The sequence below is a fragment of the Pararge aegeria genome, chromosome 24, assembly GCF_905163445.1.
Source record: "Pararge aegeria chromosome 24, ilParAegt1.1, whole genome shotgun sequence".
NCBI lineage: Eukaryota > Metazoa > Arthropoda > Insecta > Lepidoptera > Nymphalidae > Pararge > Pararge aegeria.
The window spans coordinates 4,287,033-4,311,623 of record NC_053203.1 but is presented as its reverse complement, the minus strand read 5'-3'; the positions used below and the strand labels follow the sequence as shown (position 1 = coordinate 4,311,623).

Here is a 24,591-nt window from a genome sequence, read left to right as displayed (position 1 = left end):
ATAAGATTTGCATGATCGCAATGGGGAAGTACAAGTTGGAACTCAATATTCATGCAATTGGATTTTTATTTATTTGGAGCGTTATGTGCATTGCAACAATGTATGTTATTATTAAATTTAAAATATAGCTGATATTATAATTGCGAAAGTGTGTTTGTTTGTCTGTCCTTCCTTCACGCCCTTACCAAACAACCAATCAACATGGTGTTTGGCATATAGTTAGTTTTAATTAACTCTATGCCACGACGGACGAAGGGTGATATATGCTATTTTTTATGCCAGAAAAACAAAACTGTTGACACGGCATTTGTAAAAAAGCGTATTAAACGCGGGTAACAGCCAGTTGTTATATAAAATAAATGCAATGTAAATTTTGATTTGAGACAGACTAAGTGACAGCCACAGATCCATAACCACAGACTGATGACAGCTAGTAAGAAAGAGAGCGCCTTCTGTCTAAAAGTTTGCAGTAATCTTCCTCATTGTAGAGTCGTTATAGAGTATCGACACATTGTAAAATGAACCTTATGTCACTTGTTTTATAGTCTCGAATTCTGTACCACTGATTATCTATTTTACATTTAGCACAGTGTTGGAATTAATTTCGAACAGGTTACATAAGTTCAATTGTACTCTGTGAAAACAACGTACAAATCTTATACTAAGAAGGATACTGTCTGTAAAATAAAACTTATATGTGTTATGATATAGAGTAATTTTGCACAGGTGGTTCACAAAAAGGACGGTTCAACGCAACGACATCACAGATTAACGCACGTGTCGGCGGCCGCCTTAAGACATAAATACGCTATATTGGAGCATGAACTACGTTTGCAGGTATGTTTTGTCTAATGCAACTTTTAATTATTTTAGTTAAATTTTATCAATATTTTTTGTTTTTGTTTTAATATGATAATAATGTTATATTTTTTATGATATTTTAATTACGTAATTAAAATATTACTTGCTTGCGGTAAAGGAAAACATCGTGAGGAAACCTGCGTGTCTTGAGAGTTTTCGATAATGTTCTCAAAGGTGCGTGGAGTCCGCGCTGGGCCAGCTTTACGGCCTCAACCCCTTCTTATTGTGGGAGGAGACCCGTGCCCTGTACTGGGCCGGTAATGGGATATGACAAAGCAAACATTTTCCAAGTTAATAATGACTGTTGCCGACGGCTTCATGCTCTTCGAGACGCGAATTTACGCTAGTTATAGTAAGCCGAAAGATCGTAGGTCCCAAAGTACTAGAATGGCGAACCTCGCACCGGAAGAAAAAGGTAGCGTTGATATACCCTTCACTAGGTAGATCATTAATCGAGCCTCTGGGCACAAAATCCTAAAGTTACAACAAATTACCCATGTCCAGCGGTTGATATGAATGATTCCCACCATCTACTTAGGGTAAAATACTTTAAAAATTTTGGTTATCGCTGCGAAGGTTTGTGCAAACACAACTTAAACGCCATATACAGCGTATCTTGGATTTTTGTGCAACTGTGACTTTATGGTTGGGTCTCTAGCTCGATTCCCCAGGATTTAATGGGCACTATTTCTAAATTGGCTCGGTTGCCTTCTCGGAAAATCGAAAATTGTACGATGCCGGTTAGAGTTATAGTTTTAATTAACCGCTATACCCATTTTTCATTACCAAACTTAAATTTATTAATGCATCACTTAATATCAGATGACATTAATTAGCATTAAGAGCATTAATTTGATAACGTGTCGTCCAATTATGAAAATAATTACTGTGACGCAGTGAGATCTTCTACAGATCTTCAAAGGACTCAAATGGGACCTAACTAACGCCACTTCAAATAGTTAACATACTTTTTTCTTTATTCCTAATTAATCAAACTAGTAACACTCGATATAAGGACGATCTTTATTGAATCTGAGACCTTGGCCTCAGGGTTGTACCTTTTTCCAGAAATCTCTGTCAGAAGAGTGCGAAGACCTCGGCGTCGATTCGCCTTCCGCCTCGGAACTGTTCCCAGAAGCGGAACTGCTATTCTCCTCGTCACCAGCGCATGAAGCCCCACATCATTCACACACCCGTAAGATATCACTGCATAGTAAGTATAAAGTAAAGTCGTAAGTGGACCATCTACCTCGATTGAGTCGCATGGCCAGCGGTACACATACAATCGGCACACGAGTCTGTCTAATATGACGCAATACCTACATCCAGCAGTGGAAGTCCATTGGTGGCGTCAACAACAGCTCGCCGCATTTGGAAGTTTGACAGTGCTGAACAGATGTTGTCAATATTTGGGCCAACAGATTCAGCCAAGGCCTTCCGTTGTCGAACTAACTATTAACAATAAGAGTTAAAAGTTATCACCAGCCAACAGTCTACCGTTTCTGCTGAGAATATACCTGTCTTTTAAGAGGATAGAGAATAAACATCAAGCTGTTCCAATGAAGTGATCATATAGTTTAGTGTCAGTACTCATTACCAATGGTATGGATGCCGTGGACAGGCAAAGGACGTGTTTGATCTGATACACCCATGCAGTTATCGACTTGGTTCAGCTCTTTTTAATGCAAGCTATTGATTTGCGCGGTAGCAACAAGGCCACACAAACCTCCATTACAAAAGACCAATAGAACTGTATGACCTACTGCACCTATAGAGCATCATACTTTTTCTTAAAGTTACTACTGAAGGAAGAGGTTGATACAGTTATCAACCTCTTAGCCGCATACCTAACCCTGAAAACGTGTATTCTGACACGTTTTCAGGGTTATCTAGTAATATTATTACAAATTCAATGAATTTGCGACGGATACCTGCACGGCGTTTAGTTTTATTAGTCATACTAAAATATATTTATCATCATCATCAACATCATCGTCATAATTATCATCATCATCATCATCATCATCATCGTCGTCGTCGTCGTCGTCGTTATCATTCGTATATCGTATTGAGAAGAAGATCCTATAGAAGATCGGTTTTAGGACATGCACATTAACAATCTTAATTGAGGTATTTTAAGGTCAATTCCAATGATATAGTCATCCGATTTAAATGTCCATATCAAATGCAGAAAGTAGATCAACGTTATCATATTTTTGTAGTAATAGTAAAACTATATTGCGTATTAAATTTTAAGTTTTATTAAACTCTTGGTAAAAGAGTATCACACAGATATGCAAAAGCTTCTAGCTTACCCACTCTTTTATTAAGCTACGTTGCTATCCTACTAGGCATTACTTTTTCGCAATCAGTGTCATAAATAACTATCAATCCTCAAAAGTGGTGATTTTGTTACAGCTCAACCAACTATACTCAACCAAAGCGGTATACCACAACCAGATATAGATGACCAGATAGCGACAGACGAATTACTCCAACGTGAAGTTCACGAAGACCAGCAGGAGGAGTTGGACGTGGCTAGCCTCGGCCTTGACGACGGTATAGTGACTGTGAACGAGGATGGGCATGCCACTATAACGTTGGACCAGGAAGAGTTTGCTCGGTCGCATCCTAACACAACCTTCCATCGCGAGCCTACGGAAGAAGGAGAAGTAAGTCTTCTATTTCCTAACGTAACCCAGCTAGTTGGGCTAGCATGCGCGCCACGAGATATTATGTCTACCCGAAACTTATATTTTTTTCTATACAGATAAACGAGATAATGAGTAGACAACTCTCTCGTAGCGTATTATTTTTTATTAAACATTAATTAGTATTCTGGTACAATATTCTAGTAATCTAATTTGGTAATATGTTAAATAAACCTTCATGTCCCTTCTAGGTTAGTTTAGTTTTCGAGGCTATGTCTTGGTTACGGATTTTAAAATAGAAAAGGTAAAAAAATCTTTCCGATATGCTGACACTCCACTTTTGCTCCAATATACAATATTGGCTAGATACATTTTTGCATAATAACCGTAGATTTGTAGCAGGCGTTAGACATATATATATATATATATATTTAAGTTGTTTTTCTCTCTTCCCAGGTTCAACCATTTACAATAGTAGGTCAAAAGGGGCGTCAAATCACATCGACAATATTCCACGCCAGTAGAGCTCCGGCCACTGTGCTTGTAACAGCACCCCAGACCACAGTCATATCGCAGGCCAACGCGGACCATTCAATGCAGAATCACGCGAAATACATCAACCAAATAATTAACCAATCCTCAACAGTTTCGCATGGAAACCTAAACCTATCGTCAGTTCTGGTCAAGGACAATAGACTGACAAAGTTTGACAGCATACTAACAGATTCAAGAGAACTCCACCTCTCTAATACAGCTTCAGCAATCATTCATTCGACCGGAAACGCAACCCAAGTAATAAGACGAGTTTGCTACGAAGATGATAAAAGAGATACGCGGTTCCTAATAGACGAACCAGAGACAATAATTGCTGGCGATGACGCAAAGATGGTTGCCGAAGACAGTTCTAGAGATGCGACTTTAGAATCCATCGCCGGGGACGAAGATAATTCTTTGCCGGAAAGACACGCGGAATTATTCTGGGAATCGAATTCTGCTTCCGAGCGATCCGAAAGCAGGCGTCCCATGGACTTTAGTAGCGACAGCGAAAAGTGTTGTAAAAGTCCTTCATATGATGAGACGAATTCAACAGATTCGAGTGGAGTTGGTACCCATATGAGACTAGACTCGGTAATAAAAGACGCGAGGGGATTGGAACGCAGTTGTAGTGCCGAAGGATCGTCCGCGGACGATACCCATCCACCCCTGCGTACGTATCCAGCCAAACGAATGTATCATGCCTTAGATGGTGACATGGAACGGAGCGTGTCGGGGAAAACGAGGGCCGGTGAAAGTTCTCCTTACAGTTCAGAAGTTCCAAGACGGGCCTCCGTTCGTGGGGTTGTTAAACGAGGATGCCTTTGCTGTACTGGATCCCCAGCACCCCCGAGACCCAAAAAGTCCCGGCAGAGGAAACCTACCATGGATTTTACTAATTAAAGACGTATAGTGATTATTTGTACTTCTCGCATCGTAGCGATTCAAACGAAACTACGTTTGCGAAGCGATTAGGTGGCCGCGCCAGACTGACACAGATCTCTTCAGATGAGGTTTCTTTAATGTTTAAGTGATTAATTGTTGAAATCGTTTTGTATATAACAATAAAAAAGTTGGCTTTTGTTCACAAGTATTTTTTTGTTGAATTTTAGCGGGTAAGTTTAGTTGTTCGTTTTATGACGTGTTATGTTAGGTTTTATAAACCGTTACCGGTCAGTTCAAATGTATTTTTTTTACTTATGACTTGTATTTCGTAATTTTATCCATAGCTATTATTTTATTTCAGAAGAAGATATTGTGTTTTATTGTTAACTTTTCGTGTAATATATCTGTATACATATTGTATTAGTAATATATTAATTGTATAAAAAAAAATGGTATTTTTTAGGTTACCTCAGAGCAGGTTAAGCGTTTCCGTTAGATGATACAGGCCATACTCAAACGTGACTTTGTCCTAGATTTATAGATGTACGATTAAATTTATTAACCCTTCTTAATAATGCTAGACTGATAAAAGTGATTTTTCCTTAGTGAATTGCAGTTAGGGTCGCCGATGTTTTGTATATCTACTTTAATTTTCTATACTGTGTACTATATTATTAGATTTAATTAAAAATGGCAACTTCCATGGGAACTGCACAAATCGATCGCCTTAATGGCGTAGAGCTTTAAACTTTGGCGGTTTATTTTTCGAGATTACGTTTTGAGGAAGAATCGGTGCGAACGCGCCGTTATAGTGCTTTTTTGCGTTTACGAAAGGCAATATATAACTCGTACATTATTAAGTAGTAGAATTTATTAAGTGTGAATTTAATAACCATATTAAGCGTGTAAATAACTACGTCCCCAAATATTGTTCCGGGGACCGTCTAGTCAGTTTCGTACCGTTATAGACTATGTAGACTCTACGCGGTGTCAACGGGACTTTCCCGATTTTATGGCTGTAAGCCACAAAAACAGTATTCAACCGCTTTTGTATATAAACTTATAGGCTGCGGGGAGTGCGTTTGTGGAGAGTGGGCTACCCCCATTTTTCGATAAAATAATTTTTTCGTGGTACTTACGCGTACTAAATGTACATAAATGTGGAGATGTGGAGTTAGTTAATTTAGCGAACTCGACCGTTCTCAAAACGGTCTTAAATTATAGTGAATTGTAACTAATATGTTTTATGCGCTCGTAATCGAGTCGAATTCGGTATAAACCATAGTTCACGATGTTACTTCAAGTAGTGATAAGATAGTGGTGTTAGGTAAAGTTCATAATATACGCCTTTAGTCGGTTCTTCTGATGGTTTTGTGACTACACCCTAAGTCCAAAAAAATTATGCTGGCTGGAATTTTTACGCATTAATTATAGCGTTTACGTTTGATAAGACTAACTTTGACGGGTAAACGTAAGTTTTCTAGCAGCAACGCGACACTATCATCAAATATATACAGAGTTACGGATATGGAGTAATTACAGTATGCTACATTGTTATTTGCCGGCCTATAAATAAAGGGGTTTACTACTACCATCGCCTAGAGCAGTATTATGTTGATATTGATGACGTTTTGTTTCTGAACACTATGACTTTTGTGTTATTTGAAAGGTCACATAAACTGTCGTTTTCAAATAACACTACTTTAAGCAATGGCAGTGATGATACCTCACGGACGAATTATTGCGACGATCTGTCTTTATAGAATTATCGTAGTACAGGTTATGTGTCCAAATGGGAAAATCTTAAGCGCCGAGCTAAGCGCGTCGCTTACACGTTTCTATAAGAACAAACTTGCGATAGCTTAAAAAAAATAATTATGTCCTTTCGAAGAGCAGCGGTGGATCATCGTCTCATAAATTGAATGGGACGATTATCCAAAATCCTTTCAAATTCATAAGCCTTTATTAGTGAGAAAGGATTTTGGCTTCGATCATTAACATAAGAGAAGTGTTGGTAGACAAAAATTTTACAAAATGACAGTTAAAAATGTATGCACTCAAAATTGGAGACTTATTTTTGTTAATTTGCTAAAAAGTTAGTGAGTTCCGAAAGAGAAATAAAAATTACCGAAAATCTTTTATTAAGTAAGGACCTACATATTTTTTATTACATAATCCTCAGTAAAAAGAAAAAACACTTGTTTTTGCTACATTTTGTATGGTTTCATACAGATCCAGTACATTATTGACCGAAGGTTTTTGGAGGGCCCACTAAAGGCAACCCGTTTGTCCAAATATCGGGACTAGTTCTCCATAAGTTTTTTGGAAACTTTAATGTATATTTATCTCGGAAAAAGAAAAAAACAGTTTTTCTGCCATTTCTTAACATTATGTATTCGAATTTTTTATATAATCGCCGTACGTTGTTGTTCGATATTGTAGAACGGTTTACCTGCGATATTACTATCAGACTACATGTGTTGTTTTTGTTATTTTTCACTTAGACGTTAAATTTATTAGCTGTAAATGACTTAATAATGTTTAGGAAGTTTCATTACTATTTCTTTTTTATTTTTTTTTATTTCATCCAAAATGTGTTTTGAGTAATTAACGATTACTGTGTAAACATTATTTTTAAAAGTGCTACAAAAATGATCATTAAAAACTTATCTATTAAATAAATCTTTCATTTACAAACACTACAAATTAGATCTCATTGTATATGTAGTAAAACAATAATGACGTAATCTTTATAAAACCGTTTGTAAAACTAACTGTAAATGTATTTTACCTGGGAAGTGTGAGATTATTTACCTAAGTTTACCTATTCGATTTTGTGTAATTTCACTGCGATTTATACGTACAAAGGTACCTAGTGGCAATACTTGGTAACCGAACTATCACTAGGTGGCGCTTAAGGAGGCGTTGCCTCGAGGCCCGTACCCCCAACCGACCTATTGGCCGCTTGGAGATGACCCGCACGCGCTTTTTCGATACTATAGCGACACAAAGGTAGATAAGCTTACACTGCACTTAGAGTATGGTATTTTCTAGGTTTTCTGTTTGTTATCAACATCTAAATAATCAGTAATAAGTATTCAATCACCTGATATGCTCCTTCAATGTAAGTGTCGCTCTGTTTATAAGTGGGACTATCTGCTTGGTATATAAAAAAAAGTTAGGTAAAGATAGAATTATCTGCCTAGCGTTCCCAGTGTGTGCTGGCCATAAGTCTTACATAATATAGCACAAATCACCAATTCCTCTTCTCCTTGATTTTCTTCATAACAGCCAGCACCTCAATCCTAAACTCCAGTCTTTCATCTTCAGAGTACTTTACGACCGATGGCAGAAGGGAAGCAAAGAATGCTTCGTCCTCATTCATAATCCTCGGATCATTACATTCGTCGATTTCAGCAAAATCCGCTTCCATTTTTTCATATTTCTCGTATTTCTCATAATTTTCATATTCTTGGCTCCTTTTTGCTTCTTCGTCACTATATTCCAGTTTCTTTGACCTTTTCCTAGAACTAGTGCTTGGGATTTCCTTTGGACTTTCTCTCTCCGTTTTCATATAGGATGTGATGTCGTCAGTGCTCAGTTCGACTTTGAAGTCTTCCTCCGTGTTGGTAACTTTGATGAGGAATTTTACGTGGTCGTACAGTAGATATTTTCTGCGAGGTCTACCCATTTTGGAGCGTTTGAGAGTCTTCACGAATGTATCCCGGATGTTTGTCCACTTGTTCAGAATTTGCTCACCTGGAAGAAGAAACGATAGTAAGTATCCTTTTCATCAAATTTTTCACCGTAAAATTGATTTTTTGTTTGGTAATAATTGACAGACCAAGCATACTGACCAGATGATGGTTAAATGATACATAACAATCGCCTATAAATACAGCAAGATTTCTCAGGATATGCAACACACGTTTTACAAAGTGCCGCCCTGTGTCCATCAATCTGAAGCGTAGGCGTTATGCCTCATGTGTTTGTAATTACACCGGTAACCAAGCCCTCAAGACCGGTACACAGCGTTGGGCGGCAGAAGTAAGCACAGTGGAAGCACTTCCTCCAAGATCTTGGATCGAAATCATTTCTAGATATATCTTTAAAGAAAAGAGTAGGTACATAGATATCGAGTTATTACTCTTATTTCATCATTATCCATAATTGACCATGCGGCCAGATTGGTAGACTAAGTGACCCTTGTTATGTAAAATATCAGGCATGCAGGTTTCCTCATGATTTTCTTCATCGTTAGGTATCATCATAATAGCGACCGATTACTGGCCCACTACCAATTTTCTATTACGATCTCTACTTTAGTCTTTTACTTGAACCTATGTTAACACACACACACTTATTATACCTTATTGCCGTAAAGTACCTATCTAGAAGTTTAGGTAGGTTACCTACCTACTTACTAGCTTTTCAGCGAGTTTATTTTCTTCGGAGATAAAAAGGAACACAATAGTAACATATTAAATCAATGGTATGACAATTTTAATCTATACGAATAGATACAAATAAAAACTAAAGGGTACGGGTCTCTTCCCATCATGAGAAGTAGTTAAGGCCATAGTCCAACACGCTGGCCCCTTGCTGATTGGTGGACTCCACACGCCTTTGAGAACATTATAACTCTCAGGCATACAGGTCTTGTCACGATGCTTTCATTCACCGTTGAAGCAAGTGATGTTTTAATTGCTTGAAACGCACTTAAATTACAGTAGTTGAGGTACCTGCCCGGGTTCTAACTCGCCCAAAGGGAAGTCGAGGTCCTACCCACTGGCCCCCACTGCGTTATAACCGCATCGTTAAGTATAATATCAACTGATATTTAATTACTTAAAACGCGCTTAACTCCGAAAAGTTAGAAGTGTGTAAAGTCCCCTCGAAAGTGAGGTCGTAAGTAACTCATGCAAGTAATATAAGTGGCCGAGAAAAGATAAATAATGTAACAGCTAGAAGATGTCAAAAGCATCTAGAGTTTAGGAGTTTTAAATTGCACTTGCAGCCAGATAGAGTTACAATAAATTATTGTACATTTTCTATTGTAGATCTTTCCGTTTATAATAAATCTATAGATTTATAACGTATCAACGTTGTGATCGTTAAAATATCCATACAATGTTTAAAAAAATAACAACTTAGCTAAGCAACTTATCAACATATTACAGATAGGTAGGTAGGTCCTTCCCTAGATTGAGTATAGAACCACAAAAATATGACCACCAAAACCACAAAGATATTCTCAAAATCATAAAAAGTATGAAAACGAACAAATCTGCAGGCTTTGACCAAATTCATCCAATTAATATAAAAACTCTTTCAGAAAATATAGCACGCGCCGTAGCGAAACTAGTCAACTTATCTGTAAAAAAGGGAATCTATCCTCTAGAATTAAAAACAGGAATAGTCAGGCCTATTTTTAAAAAAGGTAAAAAGACCGAATACAAAAATTATCGACCTATCACAATACTACCGGTCATTGATAAACTAGTAGAAAAATACATAAGCAATAGAATGCACGAATTCTACAATAAAAATAGCATTTTATCAACAGCCCAATTCGGATTTCAACCAAAAAAAAGTACAACGCAATTATTATCGAAGTTTACAGACTACATATGTGAAAACCTCAACGCTAAAAACCACGTAGTTGCGGTTTTTATAGATTTCAGCAAAGCATTTGACACACTGCGACATGACATCCTAGTAAAAAAATTAGAAGATACGGGAATTAGAGGCCCTTTACTAAAATGGAACCAAAATTACTTAAAGGATCGCTCATATTTAGTGAAAGTTGGTACATCATGGAGTGAGAAAGCTACGGATCCATAGGAACAGCTCAGGGATCTGTGTTAGGCCCACTACACTACCTAGCATATGTTAATGATATAAACAACGTTATCAAAAAATGTATGACCTTTCAATATGCAGACGACACCTGCATATTGGCCGTAGATAGAAATGCTGAACAAGCACTAGAAAAATTACAGGAAGATTTTACAAGGATATGTAAATGGTCTCATGACCATGGCTTATCCATTAACACCCAGAAAACTAAGCTAATTCACATTCACTCATGCCATCTAAGAAGCGCGGGACAGTTAAAACTAAAAGCCCACCATCATGACTGCTTGCACGGAACCTTCACCAACTGCAAATGTGATTTGATCGAGCAAGTTACACACCATCCATACCTTGGTCTAATAATAGACAACAGATTAAGCTGGAGGCCCCACATCGACAGTGTATGTTCTAAATTGCGTGCGATATTATCAAATATTAGTCTACTAAAAAGAAAAATCCCGTTCCAAATCAAAGTACAATTGTATAAAGCTTTAGGGGAAAGTATTATTCACTATGGCCTTAGCAGCTATGGACGCACTTTTAAAACATACATTGAACAGATAGAAAAATTACACCTGAGAATATTAAAACAAATTGTACCTCACAATTTAAAACTAAAACACAAACACGACGATACATGGATTTATAAGCAATGCAAAACACTCACAGTAAAACAAAAAATTAAATTACAATTACTCATCGAGAACTTTTTGAAATATAATGAAAACAATACGTATAAGCCGGCAATAATAACCAGAAGAATACAAGAAAAAAAAATAAACCTTACAGGAGCGAATAATTATTACGGCAAGAGAACCACTAAATATATGCTACCTAGATTAATAAATGAACTACCCCTAACGTTGAGAAATTCAGTGACGATGAGTAACGTAAAACGCATTCTAAACAAATATTACCATGAAATAAATGTAACTTAAAACCTTTAAACATAGTAATATTGGAACACCTGTATAACGTATGCATTCGGGGCAGCGCCAAACCGGTCGCTCGTATCTACTGAGCGACGCGATGGCTCGCAGTACAGAATTACCTACACTGGATTTATTAGTGTACTACCTGCTGTATACTGTATTGCTATTTAATGGTTAATATATGATAAACTTATGAGATTTTAGAGGAATGTGCAGCGTCCAAATAAACTCATGTGAGTTTCAGGATGCGAAGATTTATAATTTTAGCAGTTTGTGTAATAAATAAATAAATAAATAAATAATGAACATACATAATCCTTACTCAGCTATTATTGCATACATTTTGTCAAAAACAGAAAAAGCCCCGAGCACGCATCACTTCACACCCGCGAAATCTTGCTAGCTCACAAACTTTCCCATTTTCCCCAATAAATGGTAAACGTTTAGAACATTAGAGGTAAAATAATTACTGCCAACTGGTAAATAAATAAAGTGACTATAACCGTCGGTTGGAAAAACACGACTAAAGTGGAGTGGTTTCTGATAACTCAATATTAGTCGTGTACACGATTTCTGTATGTTGTTTATTCTGACAACTGACTAAATAAATGTTTGCCGCACTTAGTCAAAAAAAATAATTCAGGCCTAATTAATAAACACTTTTGAAACGTCAAGTCAGTCTGTTTGTAGTGACTCTACCACCGGTTCGGAAGGCAGATTCCAGTGAGAAGAGCCGGCAAGAAACTCAGCAGATTGCTCTTTTCCAACATCATTTTAGAGTTTAACAATCTTTAGAATTTTTCTGTTTTGTGAGAGATGAGAGCGGGGTGGCCTGCTTCCAAGCAGCCTTGTCGTTCAGGAATTCATCAATCGTGTAGTAACCACGATTTGTTAAATGTGTTTTAATATATTGTTTAAACTTAGGTAAAGGTAGATCCAATATTACCTTCGGTATCATGTTATAAAAGCATATACCCATCCCCACAAAGGATTGTGTACTTTTCTCAGGCGATATGCAGATATCACTAATTTATGTCAATTTCTAGTTAGTCGACTGCAATAGTATTACAATCTTAGTAGGTACTCACCGGTGATTCGTTTTTGTTCTGACGACATTCCCTCGTAGTTATCTTCTAATAGACTAAAAACCTCCTCCCATGCGGCACGTCTTTCAGCTCGGTCCTTGTATACTTCCGCTGTTTTATCCCAAAGGCATGGCCGGTCTTTTACCGCGTGAATTAACTGCACTACGTCGTATTTAAACTCGCGCATTTCTAAATGTATCAATTTTAAACGCTGTATTCATAAAGATAATGCAAGACTAACACGTTTGACAACGAGAACGTCACTGACCGGCGTCAAAATGTCGGATCGGATGTAGTAGGCGTCTCTTTCTAGTATTACACGATAGAAAGAGATAGATTACTGAAGCCGAGGTCACCGACTTCGAAGCGAGTCTCGCCCGTCAATAGTTCGCATTACTCGGCCATTTTTTGTAGAACTATTTTATTTTAGCGTATTCTCTTTTTCACAGGTCTTGTAGTTTTGGACTGTTTATTAATATTATCGGATCTAGCTTTTACTATTTTGAGAAGTAAATAATAGAGATAATATTATAAAAGACTAGCTTTTACTAAGTGTAGGTATTCTAACTGAAATTATCTATTACGATCTCTACCTTAGTCTTTTACTTAAACCTTCGTTATTCACACAATATTATTATATATCTATTATAATAGTTTTCAGCGAGATTTTTTCTAGAGATAAAAAGGAACACAATATTTAATTAATAGTATGACACTTAAAATCTCTTGAAATAGATACAAATAAAAATGAAATCGAAGTCTCTCGAAAAGAAGTAATATAATAAAAAAAATGTATGTTTGTTTGTTCCGGCTTATCTCCGAAACCAAGTTGCACAGGCAGGAGGAGGATTAGCACACCTACTTTGCATTTCGGAAAGCTATCCCTAAAGGAGTCCCATGTTATAAAATTTATGAAAACTTTCCCTATAGGGGTGGATTGGGGGCTGGAAGATTGTATGCAAGCCATATGTTTTTTTAAGTTAAAGCATTAAAATCAACATTTTAAGAAGTGAAAGCAATACTCTTAACGACCTCTCCGATCTTTTTTCTAGTGGGAGGACGTGCCGGCTCTATCCTCGGCAAAAGAAATTTGCGAATTAAGAATTCATACGGCTATATCACTTCGTGGCACGTACTTGTAGTTAGAGTGGTAACTAGTCAAGTAAAAATTAGTAGTAAATTAAAAATTATAAATTCCCAAATTTCCTCCATTTACAGCAGATCAACCCCTTTTCTTAGATATAAGACCACTGAGCCAGGGGAGGTCATTAGCATCACTAGCTTCGTGTCGTCTGTCCACCTTGTGGGAGGTTTACCAACCTCTTACAGTAGCTACTCCAGATTGCTGGACACATAGTCCTCCGAGCACATGTGCCCCGCCCACTGCCACTTCAGTAACGCAACTCGCTGAGAGATCTCCTCATTTCACCTCTCTTCCCTCCCACATAGGGATCCTCTGAAGACTAGTCCATAACTCTTTCCGTCGACCGCTGAGTGACTCTGCGTTTTCATAAAAGGCTACCTACGATCAACAATTAACCAACCTCCTGAAAATTCAGAACTATATCTCCAGCTATAAGGTCCAAAATACATTCGCGCACCATTGTCGAATCTCATATCGATTAGAATGCGCGCGCAATGTCTAAAATGTCATGATTTGTCAGTCACCGCTGCTGCATCGAGGTTTATATTATCAAACGAATTTTATTTTAAAACAATCAAGTAATCTTTAGTTTTGAACGGAGTGTTTCATTTGTAGTTTACGTGTTTTATTTTTGGTGTGCATTGGTTTCGTCTTGCAAATGGAGGAAGCGAGGAAATTGGTAAGTTTTTCGATTTTTTTTCTTGTCCCTATTTCGAAACCATAAGGTTTAGCGCTGATAGGTCCGTAACCTTGTAATCTGCTATTTCTGTTTAATATATTTACAAGATTTTGGATCGTCAATCCAGAGTAATCGATGCAGCGCAGCAGAGGTTACAGCGAAGCACTTGGCAACAATATTCCTGAGGGTTTATTCCTGGTCTAAGATGGAAACGCGCTGACCTGGGACCCAAGTCTGCTATTTTAATTGTGTCTAACAGGTCAAACGATGCGTGTAACCTTTAAGCGCGATTGAAGTAAAACTTTTATTATTATTTATTAAAGACAGAGTTAATAATTTTTATTCACTTTGCTGTTCAGAATTGATCCGTTTGAAAATATTGGAAATTTATAATCCAAATGATACTTGCCACTAGCTGGCGTATAAGTCAAGAAGTGTGGAGTATGTGACATTTACTTAAGACCAATCCAAGTTATTATATCGGAATATATATATAGCGGAAACTACACAGACGTCTGACGTAAGCGTTACTTCCGTCAGAAAAAAATCTTAGTTACTCCTAGTAGCGCCTAAAGAAGTTTAACTTCAAAAATGTTTATATTATACCCTAAATAATTTATCTAATAAATAAAATTTCTGCTGGTACCTTGTACATAGCAATATAACTAGCTTATATCACAGTTGCTAATTAACTATTTGTGTTTACTTTTAGCTCGGTCACCGTGAGTTTAGTCACAGTGTAAAAAGCTTATACTGCTGATAAGGAAAACGCGACACAAACAAACTTCTTTTTTTTTTATATAATCCTAAGTAATATTATAAATGCTGAAGTGTTTATTTGTTTGTCCTTCTTTAATGCCACTACTAAGCCACCAAAGAATTTGATGTTTGGCAGAGTTAGTTGAAAGGACGGAGTAGCATAAAGTACTTTTTATGACAGGAAAACAAACTCCCAGGGGAGTTTTTAAAAACCGTAAGAAATGCGAATGAAGATCTTAGGCAGCAGCTAGTACTACCTACTTTTATAATTAATAAGAAAACGTTCGTTCATTTTAACTTTTTGTTTCATCAATACATGATGTCGTTGATCGACCATTGACACACAAGGGCAATGAAAAACTTGGGGCCATGGAGAGTGTATGGCAGTTGAAAACACAAATAGGACAATTCCCCTGAACAAATAGTCAATCTCCAAAGAGATTTTCTAACTACGAGAAATACTTATTGTATAGAAGGAGGTGTTACTTCGCCATGATATATTATGAAAATTAAGCTTAATTTGCTACACTCCGCGAAAATCAGGAGAATCTGTATGGTGTAATTTATATTTCCTTCAGTCTTTACACTCCACACCAAACAGATCTTCGGCAATGTACCCTCTACGCACGTTTCGCTCAAAACCGGAGCATCTTCAGGAGATGTTAACTTCACAATTAATAATTGTTACACAACAAAATACTATACATTATTTTTTATTTATTTTATTTTATTTTTATTTATTTATTTCCAACTTACGACTAGTTTACAGGAATTTCCTCGTGCACTAGCGTAGATACTGATGCCTACCTACACACTAAACTTTATCAGAGTAGCAAATGCACCACAAAGCAACTTGTAACTCTGTGCCAATCACGAATAGTATTGAGCTCCTAGGTATCAGCATTTCGTCCAATCTAAGCTTTGGACAATGCATCGAGTCCAAAGCTAAAACTGCTGGCAAAAAACTTGGCATCCTCAACAAAGTTAAGCGCTACTTCACGCCAGAACAGCTTCTAACCCTGTACCAAGCTCAGGTTCGGTCGTGCATGGAGTACTGCAGCCATTTATGGGATGGCTCTGCCAAGTACCAGCTCGATGCTTTGGATTCGGTGGATCGTCGTGCTAGGAGACTCATTGGCAGCGACCTTGTAGTCAGTAGACTTCAAAGCCTTGAACACCGGCGCAAGGTTGCTTGTCTGGCTGTTTCCTACAAGATACATTTCGGAGAGTGTGCTCAGGAGCTATTCGATTTGGTCAAACCATCTCCTTTCTACCATCGAACTGCGAGGCACCGAAAGAATCTGCACCGTTACGTGGTTGAAATACCATTTTGCTTCTTCCTTTCTGATCCGCACCGCAAAGGCCTGGAATGCCCTCCCATCTTCCGTCTTCCCTGATACCTATAATCTGGGTACCTTCAAATCAAGAGTGAATAGGCATCTTCTAGGCAAGCGCGCTTCATCTTAGGCTGCATCATCATTTACCATCAGGTGTGATTGCAGTCAAGCACTTGTCTATATACTTAAAAAAAAAAAAAAAAACTTGTAATAATACATGTAATAATCCAATAATGAAGCGGTGATAGCCTCGTGGTTATAACTTCGCCTACACTTTCTAAGTTATGTGCGTTTTAAGCAATTTATTATCACTTGCATAACGATAAAGGAAAACATCGTGAGGAAACCTGCATGCTTGAGATGATGATGATGACCAATTATTATTACTACTTTTTGTTCTAGATGTAAGGATTCCATTCTACCACCATGTGGACGGTTTGCGTCCCCGGCTGGGGGGCCATGATGGTGGCGGGGACTCTGCTCCTTTACGGCACTCTGGATGTGGCCTACTTCGCGAGAATGTTTTACACTGTTGCCAAGGCGAGGTACTTCAGGAAGAAGATTTGTATTCTGGACACCACTGAAGTAGAATGTGAGTTGAACATCGTCAAACATTTTGATCCTCCCAAAAGAACTAAGCTTAATATTGGGATAAAAAGTATCCTATGTTACTGAATTGAATGCGACACATGTCTCTCAAATACAAACGCAGACGAAGTCGCGGGCAACAGCTAGTATTTTATATATAAACTAGCTGTTGCCCGCGACTTCGACGAGACGAGGCTAGTAGTATATATATATATATATAACATGTGACTGTCAATTAATTATAGACAAATAATTTGCAATAAAAAAAAATTGCTAAGCTATCCTATCTCTTAAGTTCGACCAGACTGCTCACGGTGTACCAATTTAATTTGAAATCGGTTAAGTAGTTTAGGAGTCCATCGCGGACAAACATCGTGACAGGAGATTTATAAATATTAAGATTGAAAATTTCATAGACCCTCCTCCAACTTTCAATATAGTGTACATTATTCTACTAGTCAGTCCCTTTTGCGTTGGCTGTCATCTTGGTTTTGAAATTTTGTCATAGTGCAAAAAGTCGTAAAACAAAAGTTGTAAGTTTTAATGGAAACAACTATAGACCGAGAGCTATCTCGTATTTGTTATTTAAATATTAACCCTGTATACTGGGTAGAACTTTGTAATGCCACCTGAAGGGATAGTTCTAGTCTTAATACTGTATATAGAAAATATTATAAAAAAAAACAACATTCCATTTGAACGGAAAGAAAACTGCATTCAATAATTTTCGAAAATTCGTATAAATTACAACCTATACCTTTTTTTGCATCGATCGTTAGGATCAATTATAAGAATGAAATCTCTCTAATAATTGTTATAAATTAAATAAAAGGAAAACGATGAAATGTGGACTTATAAATTCAATGAGTAAAGTTAAAACTCTTATAAGTACTTACTCAAAGATCCATTTAAGCAAACAAAAATTATTATTGACGTCATTTATACTTTAATATGATAATGTAAGTGGAATAAAAAGGCACCTTAACAAAACTATATACCTACTGCCATTATACTTAATATTAGGCTTTTTAATTTACCTCAATATTTGTACGACAAAATATGCTTGAAACACATAAAGTTAACATCTATATACAAGTGTTTATTTAGATTTCAATCTATCATCAATTTATGTATCCGCAACACACATGTATATTTTCTTGCACTTTTTATTTTTATTTTTATAGACGAGCGCTTGACTGCAATCAAACGTGATGGTAAGCGATGATGCAGCCTAAGGTGGAGCGCGCTTGCCTAGAAGATGACTATTCACTCTTGATTTGAAGGTACTCGTATTGTAGGTACCGGGGAAAATGGAAGCTGGAAGAGCATTCCAGATCCTAGCGGTGCGTAACAGAAACGAAGATGCGAAGCACTTCGTACGCGTCCGCGGTATATCGACCACGTGGGGTTGCAGATATTTACTGTGCCTCGTAATGTACTGAATAATCTTTACCCTTATAGCGTGGTGCCTCCTCAACGACATAGATACGTTGCTCTACCATATGAACAACGCGCGCTACCTACGAGAGCTCGACTTTGCGCGTGCTGATTATTACGAGCGGAGCGGTCTCTACGCAAACATCAAAGCGGCGGGGGGCGCGGTCCTCCAGGCCGCTACAACCATCCGGTACAGGCGATACCTGAAGCCGTTCACCAAGTTCACTATCACCTCTAAGGTAAGCGTCTATACCTCCTTATTCCCGGAAATAATAAGATACACGAACTATCTGTATCTAGGCGAGACAATAAGTTCAAAAACGTGGTGATGCTTGATCACGCTTCCAAAAATTATGAGCGATAGCTCATTTGATTCGGAATGACGTCTAGAAAAATGAATCGATATTAAATTACCGTTATTAGTTGAAAACTAAAAAATTCCATCTTCATGAATTATAATTTTCATTAAACGCCGAAAATTAATCACCGGTACGGTATGAGGGCAACGCCGCGAGCCGCTTGAAACAGAATATCACAAAAAAATATATTTTTTTTGTATTAAATATACATATTTCACCAAATCATCACGGGACTAAAGGCCAATCCTAACGGGAGTGTTTACCCATACTCACAAAATCAAAATTATAAATAATAAAGATAGAATACCAACAGGCTCGACTTTTTTACAGGAAATTTCCTCCTATTTAAGGTTCTTTAAAAAGTATTTTAATCGTTTTTTCTCCTTCTAACTGACAATATAGTTTTTATTTGCAAGTTGTGGCAGTCTTTAAGTGGGTCTACAATATTACATTTATATGTTATTTCATTTTTTGTTTAGTTTTAAGAGTTGTTGTTGTAACCTGTTGATTGTCCCTTAAATAAATAAATAAAAAATAAATAAATAAGTATTAGGTTTGAAAAACGAAATGCTATCTTTTTGTTTTCTTAATTTGGTAATAACAATTGCAATTTTTTGTGTGCTTATTTATATACTTTCCATACATTTTTCTAGCTGGCATTCCGAATTGAATGAGCTATCGCTAACTTTTTTAAGAGCTTGATCTAGATTTAACACGTATTTGAATCTGTTGACTAGCCTCTAAACATGCAGACAGCTTGTGTATCTTTTAAATATTTACTACTGGATTCATAGAAGCATTTTTGTATTGTATTGTTATATAAAAACCTATTTCTATTTTTTATTTTTATTCCACTACAAGTTAGCCCTTGACTGCAATCTCACCTGATGGTAAGTGATGCTACAGTCTAAGATCGTAGCGGGCTAACCTGCTAGGGAGTATTGTAGTCGTACCTCTAATCGGTTTCTACGCGACACTAAATCGCTTAGCGGCACGTCTTTGTCAGTAGCCACAGCCAAAGCCTCCCACCAGACAAATTATCTTGTATTTTACTTGTTACCAATGTTCGGCTCAACCTTTGCCCTGATCTTAAGAGATTGGGCACAATTTGCGTCCAGCAGACAGACGGGCATAAAAAACTTTTCATCCCGGGAAACCCAAAGGGCCTACGGTATTTTTGAACACAATGTGAGCGGCATATTCAAGAAACAAGAAGATGAAAATTTATGGTTGATAAATGTTACCTATATTCTCAGAATACATGATTTGTACTTTGTGAATATGGATATTATTTATTGACGTCTCAGCAACGACTTGGACTATAGTGAGCTAGCCTGCAGTGCGAAAAACGTCCGCGCTATTTTTTATTCCCGCTTTTTGTTTTTCGCGTACGGAGTTTAACCTCATTTGCATCTCGTTTTTGTACCCGCAGTTCTTTTTACAGTCCGAATTTAAATTGCAAGTGCTTGGTATAATAATTAATAATAAGAAGAATCCTTTATTGCAAAACTCAGCCTCACCAACAGTTTGCTCCAGTGTAAACTAAACAAACAACCGTGTCGCACGTTGCGCTATTTCATTACACTATTTTTATAATTAAAGATTTTGAAATAGTATTAGTAAAAGATTGCATGAGCGGTTTTTTTCGCATTGCGGCTTTACTCTAAATTAATCATGGAAAATTCATTTGGATGAACCTGATGCCTATTGAAGATCGTTTAGAAGCACAGCTTTTTCCTTGCCGATATTCTTCTAAAAGATTTTTTTAGCTACACTATGGAAGTCATCTTCGGTCAAAGAATCTGTATATCTTCGGATGCTGAGCCACTTTAACCAAGAAGATTTTGAAGCAGGATTCAACAGGTTTTATTTGTTTTACGTGACGTTTACGTTTACGTTTCTCTATTAGTAAGAGTAAATGCAGCTGTCTATATCTCATGAACCGAATAATAGACAATTTTCACAGCGTTTTTAATAAAAAAAAACCAAGACAGCGTATTTCAAAATGGCCGCCATGCAAATGAATAATCATTAAATGTTCAATTAAATAGGTCAGTGTCTACTGTCCAAAACAATTAATAATAATAATAAATATAATACGACAATACACAACACATCGCCCTCTAGCCCCAAAGTAAGCATAGCTTGTGTTATGGGTACTAAGATGACTGATGAATAATTATATGAATAATATACATAAATACTTAAAATATATAGATAACACCCAGGAAAACATTCATGTTCATCACACAAACATTGTCCAGTTGTGGGAATCGAACCCACGGCCTTGGCTCAGGAAGCAGGGTCGCTGCTCACTGCGCCAATCGGCCGTCCAAAAACAACAACAACAACAAAGGATAATAACAACAATTTAAAATACAAATGTCGCTTGTTGAAACTAAAAAAAACTATAGCGATACCCGCGCACGAATCACACGAATTTTCCCCATTTTATGGTAAACGTTTAGAACATTAGAGGTCAAATAATTACTTTTAACTGCTAAACTGTATGTAGTGTACTAACCGTTTGTTCGAGAAACAACTCTAAAGTGGAGTGGTTTTTGATGCTTCAATTATTAGTCGTGTACAAGGTGTCTGTATGTTCTAAATTCTGTGTATTTTTGGCATGCAAATTTTAAGAAAGATAACGTCTTGTTTTTTTTCAAATTTGTCTATGCGTCCTCAGCATATAGCCGTAAATAAGGTGAGTTATTGGTCACTTTAGACCTATAATTCACCTTATTTACGGAGGCCTTAGAGGGCCAGATTTTCTTATATAGAAAATCTATTCAAGAAAAAGAAATCATAGCAACATGTCTACACTAGTTATCTTATTTTATTTTAATTAATATATTTTTTTAATGTATTTAGATTTCTTGATAAATATCCAGTGAACAGTGGTAAATTTTAAGTTTTGGAGGTGGGCGTGATCAATGTTACGCAGTTTCATACTTTTGCAGTGATCATCGTTTCATTCATTAGCGGTTACGTTATGTTATTGTTAACAAATAAATAAAAATAAATACCAATATCACTCGAATATGATAATAATTAAATAAATACAATATTAAAGTGATTCCTTGTTACTGTCATCAAGTCTATTGTGTGATAAAACTTAATGTAGAGTGTCACGTGGGTTTGCAACGAAGGTTTGTCCTTGTCGAGCGGCTAGGCCAAAGGGTAGACTGGGAGTAGCATTCCCAGTCTACCCGATGCATTTTACTTGCAGGCCATCTACTGGGACGAGAAGACGTTCTTCATGGAGCACGAGTTCATCGGGCCTGGCGGGTTTGTCCACGCGGTTGCGCTTTGCCGGCAGCGCATCATCGACACGTCGGTGGCTGCCATTGCGGAGCTTCTGCTACAGCTGCATTGCGCTGGTACCTGTAGACCTGTCCCGGAGAAGATGCCGTCTGAAGTAAGCTATTGTTTTTCTACAAAAAGTTAGCGCTCGCTTTTTTCGGATTTGCCGTAAATATTTTTATCGCCGTGTTTGCTCTTTGAATTCTTAAGGCGCTTGTGCAAAAGCTCTCTAAAAACCTTAAACGACATCCGAGTGGCGCAGTGGGCAGTGACCCTGTTTTCCGCGTCCAAGGCCGTGGGTTCGACTCCCACAACTGGAAAAATGCTTGTGAGCGAACATGAATGTTCTTCAGTGTCTGGGTGTTTATATGTATATTATAAGTATTCATGTGTATTATATTCATAAAAATATTCATCAGCAATCCTAGTACCCATAACACAAGCTACGCTTACTTTGGGGCTAGATAGCGATGTGTGTCTTGTCGTAGTATATTTATTTATTTATTATTTATTATTAAACAAGCTCTCAATAATTGTCGTTTTCGAATATCGAAACATTACAATGTTCAACTATTTATTTAGCGTTCCTATATTGAATTCCTTAATATATTTTTATCTTATAAATGTTCCGATAGAAGTCTGGCTATGGACGTAAAGCTTAAGTTGTCATCATCATCATCATCATCATCATCATATCAACCCATTACCGACCCACTAAAGAGCAAGGGTCACCCACAATGAGAAGGGTTTACGCCGCAGTGCACCACGCCGGCCCAGTGCGGATTGGTGGAAACCACACATCTTTGAGAACAGTATAGAAAACTCATGTGCAGGTTTCCTCACGATGTGTTCCTCTACCGTTGAAGCAAATGATATTTTAACTACTCTAGGGGTACCGGTTTATTAATGAGGTATGAGTAGATATTCATACTTTAGCACTTTATTATAAAACCCATGTAGGTTTTTTTTTTACCACTGCCATCTCACCTTTAGTTATATGATTAAATCTAAGATGGTAGCGGGCTAACCTGTTAGGGAGTATGGTAGCTATACTCCTAGCCCCTAATCGGTTTCCACGCGATATAGCACCGGAACACTAAATCGCTTCGCGGCACGTCTTTGTCGGTAGGGTGGTAACTAGCCACTGCCAAAGCCTACCACCAGACCGGATCAGTCGATATATATATACGGTTTTCTAACTATATCTTTTTTAAACTTTCAGCTGGAACTCTGGGTGCAGAGCAATGAGCTTAGTTCAGCTAAACTGCGCCCAACCGCAAGCGCCCTTCCTTCACTGGAGCCCCCAAATAACCTCGGCTGTGGGGAAATGCTCCCTAAAATGACCGAGTGATACCAGCTCAACCCGATCGAAGACTTGAGGTTAAGGAAGGATCTTTAAGGCTCATATTTCGCTATATCGTTACTTGCATCCCATATTGTGCTCTGGAGAGGTGGCAGTGTAATCTCGTTACACAATTACAAAAAAGGTAGGTTACACACTAGGTAGCTTGTATCGTAGATACCATGTCCGTACCAAGGTTAATAAATAGCCTGCCTTTACCACTTAGGGATTCGATCACCGAAAAAAATATAAAGAATGTTTCGAAAAAGTATTTTCAGAAATTGGAAGAATATTGATATCTTATTCTGGAAACAATCTACGTATGCCTATGCAGCGCTGTCAGCTGGCGGTGGGACTGCATTATATGGTGCGGTATCTCGAAAAAGTGTTGTTTTGTTTATGCGCGATTGTTTCCCATTTAACAAAATAAAAATAAAACAAAATTCATTTATTTAAAATAGGCCTAATTTATAAGCACTTTTGAAACGTAAAATCAGTTTGTTTGTAGTGACTTTACCACCGGTTCGTAAGGCAGATTGCACTGAGAAGAGCCGGCAAGAAACTCAGAATTTTTCTGTTTTGTGAAAGCGAAGTGGCCTGCTTCCAAGCAGCCTAGTTGCAGGGAATTCATCAATCGTGTAGTAACCACGATTGGTTGAATATGTTTTAATATATTGTTTAAACTTAGGTAAAGGTAGATCTAATATTACCTCCGGTATCATGTTATAGAAGCATATACTCATCCCCACAAAGGATTTCTGTACTTTTCTCAGACGATATGCAGATATCACTAATTTATGTCTACTGTTTATATCGATTTTTTGTTTATAATTACTTAT

At 37.3% G+C, this 24,591-nt stretch overlaps 3 protein-coding genes across 9 annotated transcripts in view; 2 read left to right on the top strand and 1 right to left on the bottom strand.

Moving 5' to 3' along the window:
* LOC120634668 overlaps positions 1 to 7,336 on the top strand; it is a 40,964-nt gene extending 33,628 nt beyond the window's left edge. For 2 of the 7 annotated variants that reach the window (XM_039905422.1, XM_039905419.1), the window contains 4 exons: positions 727 to 837; positions 1,930 to 2,056; positions 3,280 to 3,533; positions 3,969 to 7,336. In XM_039905422.1, coding sequence (XP_039761356.1) covers positions 727 to 837; positions 1,930 to 2,056; positions 3,280 to 3,533; positions 3,969 to 4,949 — 1,473 coding nt within the window. In that variant the 3' untranslated portion in view covers positions 4,950 to 7,336. Of the gene's footprint in view, positions 1 to 726; positions 838 to 1,911; positions 2,075 to 3,279; positions 3,534 to 3,968 lie in introns of all 7 variants that reach the window. The other 5 variants (XM_039905421.1, XM_039905418.1, XM_039905420.1 and 2 more) reach the window with 3 other exon arrangements.
* Positions 7,337 to 7,502: 166 nt separating this feature from the next.
* On the bottom strand, positions 7,503 to 13,045 carry LOC120634670. The gene is made up of 2 exons (XM_039905423.1): positions 12,808 to 13,045; positions 7,503 to 8,690 (listed from the first exon to the last, which is right to left on the bottom strand). Exons 1-2 carry the CDS (start codon positions 12,989 to 12,991, stop codon positions 8,185 to 8,187), a joined length of 690 nt encoding a protein of 229 aa, XP_039761357.1. The 5' UTR covers positions 12,992 to 13,045; the 3' UTR covers positions 7,503 to 8,184.
* Positions 13,046 to 14,479: 1,434 nt separating this feature from the next.
* LOC120634542 (protein THEM6-like) lies at positions 14,480 to 23,922 on the top strand. The gene is made up of 5 exons (XM_039905232.1): positions 14,480 to 14,627; positions 17,126 to 17,315; positions 18,773 to 18,987; positions 22,337 to 22,525; positions 23,633 to 23,922. Exons 2-5 carry the CDS (start codon positions 17,150 to 17,152, stop codon positions 23,759 to 23,761), a joined length of 699 nt encoding a protein of 232 aa, XP_039761166.1. The 5' UTR covers positions 14,480 to 14,627; positions 17,126 to 17,149; the 3' UTR covers positions 23,762 to 23,922.
* The last annotated feature ends 669 nt before the right edge of the window (positions 23,923 to 24,591 follow it).